General features: G+C 43.1%; 1 protein-coding gene across 2 annotated transcripts in view; it reads left to right on the top strand.

Annotated features, from left to right (window-relative positions):
- The first annotated feature begins 1609 nt into the window (after positions 1 to 1609).
- LOC122834348 (A disintegrin and metalloproteinase with thrombospondin motifs 9-like) overlaps positions 1610 to 10520 on the top strand; it is a 50063-nt gene continuing 41152 nt past the window's right edge. Inside the window, exons 1-4 of one of the 2 annotated variants that reach the window (XM_044122710.1) lie at positions 1610 to 2116; positions 2381 to 2808; positions 6304 to 6466; positions 9508 to 9836. In XM_044122710.1, coding sequence (XP_043978645.1) covers positions 2020 to 2116; positions 2381 to 2808; positions 6304 to 6466; positions 9508 to 9836 — 1017 coding nt within the window. In that variant the 5' untranslated portion in view covers positions 1610 to 2019. Of the gene's footprint in view, positions 2117 to 2380; positions 2809 to 6303; positions 6467 to 9501; positions 9837 to 10520 lie in introns of both variants that reach the window. The other variant, XM_044122709.1, reaches the window with a different exon arrangement.

Genomic DNA, 10520 nt, shown 5'->3' with positions numbered 1-10520 from the left:
TTATTCAGACATGAGTGGTTGCCGATTTTAAACTAGAAAACCATTAATCAGTTTTAGCAACTTACAAGCAGGAAGCAATCAAGTTGTGAGTTGTGTTGATATTTTTGGCAACTTGTTGTCTGAGAAAGAGCTATTTAGTATTTGTAGATCTGGCAGAGGGAAAAAAATAGATGCATAAGTTGCATATCTGGTTGGCCTCAAAAGATCAATTATGGCAATCAAATTAAGGCAACAAAGCCTATATGTATGATAAACTTTTTCACAACTATTGCAGATCATCTAAGTCTCTTACTGTACTTATTAGGAAACAGTGTAATACCCCAATGACACCATGTTATGTTTTTGAAATTGGATCCAGCTAAACCAAACTCTTAAAGATTGAACAGTGCCATTAAGTTGATGTAAGCAGCAGTCTGCTATCTACAGCTATTGCTTAACATCTTCCGGCTCCATTTTGTAGCTCGCTGTAACCACAACGGTGAATGAGGCGCAAATCTTCAGGCATGTGTGATGGAAAGGATCCCATGAGCCTCCTGTGCATTTAGTTGCGCTTGTCACAGTCCAATTAATGTCTGCGCCTTTCCTTTTTTTTTCCTCAATAAGGTAAACAGAGGAGCCTACTGCTGTATTTAGCATATAAATAGATTGGGGTAACAGCATTATCGTTCAATTTGATCTGGTCGGTATGTACTATAGGCTTGTGCAAAGCACCACTTTAACCAAAAAGTTTTAACCCACTGTGAACCACACATATTCTCCAGAGCGACCTGTCCACAACTCTTCGACAGGCCATCAACTCCCGGTTAGGAAGATTTTTATTTTTTGTATTTTTTATTTTTTTACTTCAGTGTTCATGTCAGATATAACATTCAGACGGGTTTGTCTTTGTATTAATATGAAATAGTCACTGGTTTAGTTTCCTTTGCAGTGCACTGTTTGTAATGTTGAAAACATTCACTTTGGCGCAAAGTATAGTCAAGATGGAAAATTGTAATCTGTGACAGGCTTCAGATTTTTCCGTTGTGTTTTAAAATGGTCAAATAGTAAAATGTTCTAGTAACGGTATACAGAGTTTAGTCAAGAGGTATTATGGCCATTTAGACATAGTTCAGACATATTTACAATACTAAAATAAGCTCACCGACTGAGTGTTTCTTTTATCAATCAAGTTCATTTATATAGCACATTTCAGCAACAGGGCAGTTCAAAGTGCTCTACATCACAAAAACACAAACAACATAAAATAAACAGTTGTAACAGTTGTCATCATTACCAAAATGTTGATTAATGTTTCATTGATTATGTTTCAAAAGCAACTCAAAACATGTGGAGGGGGGGTAGACAAGATTTAAGTCATTAACGAGGAACCAATTAAGCATTATGCTGCTTATATGGCTGCCGAGGTTCCAACTTAAGTTCTGCTTAGTGCCCAGTTTATTCTTGTGCCGGCCCTGCCACTTTGTCAAGCTGTAACGATCCAAATAAATCCCTCCTGTTTATAATAAGGTCAGTTGGTCAGTACATTCTGTGCAAACTCAGAAAGAAAAAAAGAGTAATCTCCTCTGTATATGTGACCACTCTTATCTGGAGCGGTGGTGGGGGTATAAAAAGCACTCAGCTCCCCCTGACTGCACCAGAGTACCTTTGCTGATCTGATCCCGCCCCTACACAGGGGAGAGAGTTCACGGGCTCACTAGAGCCCATCGCCAGTGGACTGTTCCGAGCTGCAGCCCACCCCTCTCTCTCTGCAGTATGCATGTTCGCCAGGGAGTCCGCGAAGCCCTCACGTCCCAGCTCTGCACTGCTTCACCGGCCGGCCACCACCACCACCACCAGCAGCAGCAGCAGCAGCAGCAGCAGCAGCAGCAGCAGCAGCAGCAGCTCAGCCAGGGCGGACGGTAATAAGACGTGGATGCGGCGGCAGAAAGGCGGAGATCCCCGGAGTGAGCGCAGGAACAAGCGGACTTCCCAACAGGACTTCCAGGCTGCCCGGGTCTCTCTCCTCTGAATTTAGACAACATGCATGTGCTCCTCTGGGGCTTGGGGTTCCTGCTATTCCCTGATCTCTTGAATGTAGTCGCATCCACAGGGAGATTGCTCCGGAGTTCAAGCACAGGTAGGTAGTCCCCCCCACTTCTCTCTAATCCTCTCCTCCCTCCTGACGCGTGGGATCATTCGCAAGGCAGGGAATGAATGAGTTTTTCTGATTCCGCCTTGTAGCGCACAAGTTGCAGTCTGATCGACTGTTAAATACCAAAATAATGAAAAACACGTGAGCAATATATATATATATTTAATTTAAACCATGATCTCGCACATCTGGACTGTTTTGACTTGAACTGAATTCCGCCTGCCTTGTTTCCACCCTCCCTCCCCGCAGCACCAGAGGAGCTGGCCGCGTATGAGATTGTAACTCCGGTGCGAGTGAATGAAGCCGGTGGCAGGCTTCCAGCCGGCGTGCACTTCAAGAGGAAGAGACGGAGTTTGGACGAGGGCACCGGGAGCGCCCCGGATCACTGGGCCGCGGCAAACATCCACTACAGGATATCTGCTTTCGGGAAGAACTATCACCTCAACCTTACGCTGGATTCGGGGTTTATTGCGCCCGTTTACACTGTGACGATCCTCGGAGCGCCCCAAGGAGATAACGGGACCGCTTTTGCAACAGATGCAGAAAGGGAGGAGGAGGAGGAGGAAGAAGAGGAGGAGGAAGAGGAGGAGGACACGGAGTTAAGGCACTGCTTCTATAGAGGACATGTGAATGCACATGCACAACACGCCGCAGTCATCAGTCTGTGCGCCGGCCTGGTGAGTTTATTTTTTACGCTCGGCTGCGAGGCACTGTACACATAACAATAAAAAGTTACTTCAAGTATTCTATGCGTAAAAAAAAGAAACACGCATAAATTTAACAGAATTTCCAAACTACGATAAGTTTCGGAGCTCTGTTTTCAGGGCGCGTTCAGCTTTCCCCGAACTATTACTCGAGGTTCTGACCGCACGTTCCCATTTCCACGCTTCTTCTCCCGGCAGTCGGTGACGTCTTCACGCACGTTTGAGCAGCGCCAGGGCATGATTGTAGCTGACGTCATCACGACACCGCCCCCCCCCCCCCCGCCCCTCTCACCCAAAAAAAAAAAAACAAAAAAAAACAGGGCTGCTGAAGCAGGAGTTTTGTTAGGGATCAAAAGTGCACTCAGAGTTTATTCATAGAAGCCGCTCGTGAAGTGATTTATTTATTTACTTATTTTTTAAAAGAGAGACCGCTTTATCAAAACTATTCATACACACTGGTGGCGTTATTTTTTTTCCAGGTTGCAACGACAAAGGTAGTTTGTATATGAAAATCTGAAAAAAATGTGCGTTTGGCTTTAGCTTCTTTGAGTCATATCTTTGAAGAACCTCCATTCGGTGGAATCACTGAAGTGTTTTGAGGATCATCTTTACCAGCCAGCCAGACTCTGGCAGGTTTTGTGTCAGGATTGTTCTGTGTTTGACTCCATCCAGCTTCCTGGTTGCCTGTGAGCAGAAAAGCATACCCACTGCATGAGGCTACCACCACCATGTTTCACAGCGGCTCAGTGCTCGTTTTAGATTCAGTGTTGGTCTCATCTGACCACAACGTTGTCGCTGTGGACGACTCAGACTGTAAGCTGGATTTCTTCAGGTGTTTCCCACCTCAACAGTGGTTTCCTTAAAAGTAAATCTTGAGAGATTCAGCCATTAGCCGGATGGTTTCATAGGCTTTCAATTTTGCCAAATGTCCCCCACCCCACATTTTTGTGGCTGATTTAAATGTCCCCACAGCTTTTATCCCTAACCTTTCTGGTGCGCTCCTTGGTCTTTGTGACGTTGTTTGATCACTGTTGTTCTCCAGTAAACCTCTGGCGACTTTGCAGAACAGCTGGATTTATACTGAGTTTCCATTGCTACTATTTACTCTGTTTACTCGTTATAGTGACTTCTGAAGGCGGTTGGTTTGATTTGTGTATTTTTTATTTATTTTTTTTTGCAGCAGGCGGTAACGATGCGCATCATCTATTTATGCTACCATGCACTACTTTGTGTCGGTCTAATTTATGAAATTCCATTTCAATGCTGACGTTTGTGGTTGCGACATGGCAAAATGTCAGAGAGTTTACTGAATACTTTTGCAGCACTCTGTAGTTTTGCCCAAACTATACATTTGTTTGTACATATTGTGCAGATGTAGGATCACTGAGTGGTTTAATGTTTTTCTACTTGTGTCAGATACATCCACACCATACCAGTGTTCCGCCTGCCTTATTTCCCATGACTTCCTATGAAGGCTGTCCGTAACGAATGAGCAGCAAGTCAAATGTGCTAGTGGTTTAGCTTGTAGAGATCTAAGTTGCCCAGTCACGCTGAAGGTTTCCTGTGATCTACAGTCAGAGGGCTTCTTAAGGGCATTTGCAACCATTCAGAGTGCTTTCCCTGATACACATAGCAGATCTGCTTTGATTCCTTTTGCCGTGTTTGATAACAATTCGTACATGCATGCAAATTGTCTCCTTTCATCTAGTTACCAAAAGGCATTTCCTCATTTCATCCGATATTTTACAAATAAGCAAAAGCCTATTCTACATTTGGAATGAAATGGAAAACTCTAAGCGTTCCCTAGAAATATCTTCAGAGGAAGATTTCAAAGAACCGAGCTCAGCACGTGTGAAATATTCTGCAAAGATTCAGGGAATCTAGGGAAATCCCCGTGCACACAGACTGGAACTGCCGAGCTTTGCTGGAAGTGTGTCAGCTGCAAGAATTCAGGTGGCAGCGCATGAGAAACGGCAGAGTCACTGGGATCAGGACCTCTGCATGTGTTTGGACGAATCGAAACATCTCACGATGTGCGGGCAATATCGGCGGATGTCGTATGGTTGGCTTCTGCGCACCACTGACACGGATGTGCATATTTGAATTTTGGCACTTTCAGCAGGGCATTATCCATAGCTTATACTGTACATCTGGCACGTCTGAGAGGCACAGAGTGTGCGCTTGATGGGTCTCCTGCAGCTGAGATCCAACCCCTTTTTTAAAATGTGTGGAGCAGCGATGAAAGGAAGATGGAGGCAAGTTCACCTGCTGTATCATTACTTCCTACACCATAAGTTAGTTAAGGAGTACCACAGAGCACAGTGCTGGAGCCATTTTTTTTTTATGTGTTCATGTATGTGTGTGAAGTATGTATGCTAGATGACACACCCTTTATTACTTTTTTATGTCTCTGGATAAAACAGGACTTGTCTATCAAAAAGCATTGCAATTTATGATTACAGTGTCCATGGTTGAAGTCCAGTTCTCTGCTCCGGCTTGCCACTTTTCAGCATTACGCATATATGTGATAATGTAGCAACTGACAGGCGTAGGATGCCAACATGCATCTCTGTTGTCCTGATGTGTGTTCCTCATTAGACACGACAGTAGAAATTATTGTGCTGATGATACTCAAATATATTTATCCAAAATCCCGTCAAAAGAGATAACAAGTGTGCCATTATGCAGTGTTATTATTTCAAAACTTTGCATTGTCTATAATGTCAAGTTCGTTTCAATCCAGCATTAAACAGGGTTTTAGAACAATCTTTTTTTTTTCAATACTGTCAAAATTAAAAATAATGTAACAAGTAAAATTACTATGTATTTTGACATTCAGATTTGAATCTCTAAATGCATGAATTAGTTTTGGGACTAATTTGACAAACTTTGGTTCGTCTTGTTTTAAATTCCTTGGACTTTTTTTTAGGATTCTGTAGAATCAGAGTCCATTCCTGATTTGTGCCAATGTCATTTTCCCAGGCTGATAGTAGCATAGACTAGATTTTTTTTCTTTTTTTTTTCTCCAAAGAGTTTTTGCAGCGCTAGTGGCTCGAATGTTTGCGACAGTAGGCAGACAGGAAAGAGGGTGAAGAGAGGGGGGAAGACATGTGGCAAAGGTCGTCGGGACCGGGAGTCGAACCAGCGGCATCCGCGAAGGCCTCCAAACGTGGGGCGTGCTAACCCCCCTGCGCCACCAAGGCACGCCCCGCATAAACTGGTTTTAAACAGTCTATGCGGGGTAGGGTTAGAGATTCAATTAATTAGAGATTCAAATTTGAAATCTATTTTGATCAAAATGGATTCAATGCAAACTACAATATTACCTATATAATCTGTTTTAATTGAACTGAGCTGATGTGGCATGATGATGAACAAATTCCTTCTGCTTATTTAGGTGTTATTTGTGTTTACAGTTTTTTTTTTTTTTTGACAGATTCTTACAGGTTCTCTTCCTCTCCTTTACAGTTTGGCACTTTCAGGTCTCCTGAGGGGGAGTATTTTGTGGAGCCCCTGCACAGCTATCAAGGGGAGCACTATGAAGAGGAACACACAAAACCTCATATCGTGTACAGGAAACTGTCATCCGGGAATCACACATCCGAAGAGACCTCAGCTTGTGACACTTCAGGTGAGCCGTGTTCCATGATGAGCGCGCATGCATCGCACTTTTTGACAGACGAGCCTTATTACTAAGTTACAGATGCAGCTGTAACTTAGGTTTTAACCCTAACTAAACCCTAACTCTCTTCCCCCCCCCCCCTTGATAGTCCAGTGGACTCTCTCTGTTTGGGGACATTTGGGGTCAGTTGTTGCAGTTTGCTTTCACACTGGACTGTGTTAAACAAACCAAACACTTTAACCAATTTGTTTCCATCCCTCCGACGGACCGATGAAAGAAACGACACAAAAAATCTGAGAGCAACTTCCTTCTTCAGGAAGTGTAACCAAAAATATAGTGGTGTCAGATTTTAGCGGCTGTAGGATTTCTCTTTTCTCATTGGTTAAACACCACAACCATTTCTCCTGCTAGTGTTAGATCTGCGTGTTTGCTTTGGTTGTTTTTACCCAGAATGCCTTGCCAACTCTGGTCTGCTTGACATTCATATTTACATTCGAGTCGCACCAGAGTTCACTTCAGCTGAACGCCTCCAAAAGCTGGAAGCAGATTCCGGCGCAGGGCATTCTGGGTAAATACAACCAAAACAAATGTACAAGTCTTGAGGAAGAAATGAGTCTTTTGCCAGAGACAAGAGAAATCCTACAACCTGTAAAATCTCATGCTACTCCATTTTTGTTTACATTTTGTGTTGAAAGAAGTTGAGGTTCTTCTTCAGTGGTTTGGTGTTGTTTTCTTCAGTGTTTCTTGGTGCAGCGCCACCACAGGTGGGTGTGGGGCAGGACAAGTTTTTCTAGGGTTTGGTTCATTTAAGCCGGTGCAGTGCAAAAGTGAGCAACACCAGTTGAAAGTTTTGCAAAAATTCTAATTTTGGTCCTCAATCGAATTGAGTCTACCAGACTACGAGATGGGAAAACACTTTAAATTCCAGCAGCTTGGAGCTTAGCACTGAAGTTATATCGAATTTCATCCACGAAGCGCTCGCATCACCCGTCAGCTGACCTAAATATCAGCTCCCGTTGCCCCTCCCCCACTTAGTGGCGAAGCCCAGCAGAGCTGGTTGCCTCTGGGCTGGGACCTCCCAGTGGCTGTGTTTAAAAACAGCGTGTATGCGGTCGTTTTTTTATGTGCATGGAAGTGTTTTCATGGGATGTGTGTGGTTTGCAAGTGGAGGATTTTTCTCATGTGCGTGCAACCTTTTAAACTGGTTCCCACAGACATAATCAGGTGTAATCGTTGAGCCACACATGCAGCCTCTCTCCTATCAGCCGCAGCAGAAGCCGATTATGCAACTGTAGCTGGTCTTATCGAGTTATTAAAATAATTGTTCTGTGCCTATTAAGCTAAACTAGGTTTATCTTAAAAAGGGGGGGAAGATTATGATTATGTAGCACCAATAAAAGGATGAGTTTCTTATCGATATTGACTCAGCATGAACAGGAGGTCTGGCTGTTTCACAGGACGCATGGTGCAGTTCCTGCAGCTGCTGCACAGCAGTGAGGAAGCTTTCCAACTCTCACACTACAGGCACACACACACACGGAAAAAAAGGGAAAAAAAGAAAGAAAAGAAATCACTTGGAAGTTCACCCTTGTATCTCCCCATCTCAGTTTACTGGCTGAACTTCCTGTTGACTCTTGTACTTCCTCTGTTTCTTTGATAAGCAGCTCGGGCAGACCCACTGCGATGACCACGGTGTGTAAACTGTGTAATGGCAAAATAACGCCAACTTAAGATGGTCAAATAATCAAAACCAAGAAAATAAATGGCGGAATATTTTCGCCGTTGATTGTTGTGCAGCCGTTTGGTGTCACTGCATATGTATATGTTTATGTGTGTGCGTGTGTGTGTGTGTGTTTATCTTTTGATTCCTTTGCACAGCGTGAGTGAGGCTGTATGAAAACATAGCCAGAGGGAGCGCCGGCCTGACTTAAAAAGCCACATGGAGCTAGAAGTGATTTAGGGCTCATATGAAGTTTATGTTGTACCTTGCGAAAAGTATTCCTTTGCCCTTTGGACTTTTGTACATTTTGTCCAGTTGCAACCACAAACTACAGTGCGTTTTGTTTTATGTGACAGACGAGGCTCACACCCTCTCTAGCTGAGATTATAAACAAAAGGTCTCGTCACCTTGCCGACTTAAACAAGTTATCACTAAGGAAGGTTCACATTTTTGTGAGAATTAACTGGCAATGCAAAATCTTACAAGTAATTTTTTAGCACAAAATAGGAGCTTGTCCAAGGCAATAATTTCTGAATACTGATGAAAAAGTACTAAATATATGTAGATAAAATAATCTGCCAGTGGAACAAGACATTATGACTTATAACATAGAAAAAATGTCTTGTTCCACTGGCAGATTATTTCACTTTATTTCAAAATTATTTACTTAAAAGGAGCTCTTAAAGTGTGAAAAGTTACTTGCAAGTTTGCTTTGTTTGATTTCAAGCTTACTAAGATATTGGCACTAGAAACTACATCAGAAATGCTTTGTAAATGCTTCTGTTTTTGCAGTGACATAAAACAACGTAATCCACAGCTATCTTGTTGGATTTCAAAGGATGTATTTATTTTATCATTCAAAGTACAACAAAAAACAGACAGTCAGAGAAAGGTATCGCACTGGGTGGTTTTGTTGTCTTATCTTTGTTTCCTGGGCTGCCTGTTCAGCGCTCCTATATGGTTTGACTTCAACTTTTACCTAGTCTGAACTCACTGCCCTTCTCTCTCTTTCTTTCTTTTCAAAGTGGGGGGAAAAGAAGAAAAACGGGCCTTCACTCTGTGTTTGCAACTCAACACAATATTTGAGCAGAAACATAGTACACCCAGAGCACAGACATGTGAAACCAAGGCCTCCTCTCTACAGTCCACACTTTGCATGCAGTTTCAACTTTAAAGCCTTAGCCACAAATCTATCCACATCCTCCTCACACACAATCATTTATATCTTGTCTTTTAATTTATTTGCATTTCTTTTGAACGATTGAATCAATGTGCATGACTTCAGATTGTGCGTCTGTGTTTATTCACGCTCTGGATTCTTAAGTCTTAGGACACAAACACAGCCACAAGAGGCAGAGGGCGAGGAGAAGGCCGGCCCCCGTTGCCGGCAGCGCTTCCCCTCTGGTCGGCGCTGGCATGCTCGACGACCTGGGGTCGCTGAGCGCCAGCCTGACCGGTAGCGCTTGGCTCACATCAGAGCGCGGCGTTGCTGGCAGCAGACCGTCAAATGATAGCGGTGGTGACTCAGGACCTCACAGGAGATCAAAGCGCTTCCTCTCCTACCCGCGTTTTGTTGAAGTCATGCTGGTCGCCGACAGCAAAATGGTGGAGCATCACGGCAGCAACCTGCAGCACTACATACTCACACTGATGTCTATAGTAAGTGTGACCGTGGAGGTCTGGTTGGGGAACATTGCTGTACCTTGCAAAAAAAAACAACTGTTTATTGTCTTGTCCCATCACAAATACGAACCTCAATGCGATTTATCAGGATTTCAGGTAATGCCACCACTAAACAGTGCTTCATACTGAAACAAAAAGAAAATAACAGACAGTTTTGAAAATTTGTATCTATTAAAAGTCTAAAAAGTGCATTTGTAATCAACTCCCCTAAGTCAATACATTGTCTAACCGCCTTGTGCCGTGATTACAGCTGAGCGTTCAAAAGAGTACATCTCTGCTTTAAAGATTTAGAGACTGACATTTTTTGCCTGTTTTTATTTCTAGAACTTAAATGAATCGGATTAAATTCTGGCCTTTGACTAGGCCACTTTAACACACGCATATGCTTTGATCTATCATGGTATTGTAGCCCTGGCCCTATATTCAGATTTATTATGCTGCTGTATTTCACCTTGGATATCATTCTTAATGGCACGTGGAGAGTTAGTTTATTAAATCTGGACCTTTGCATGTATTCCACCTCCTCTCACCTGTTTACTGTGTCTCCTACAAGTGTGTGGCAAAAAATTCAAAAAGCATTGACCCCTCTGGTTCTAAAAAATAAAAACTCTCCTTACCTGGTCCATCGGTTTAAGTGAACTCCCATTACTTCTTTGCTTA

The sequence above is a fragment of the Gambusia affinis genome, linkage group LG07, assembly GCF_019740435.1.
Source record: "Gambusia affinis linkage group LG07, SWU_Gaff_1.0, whole genome shotgun sequence".
NCBI lineage: Eukaryota > Metazoa > Chordata > Actinopteri > Cyprinodontiformes > Poeciliidae > Gambusia > Gambusia affinis.
This window is presented reverse-complemented; position numbering and strand designations above follow the sequence as displayed.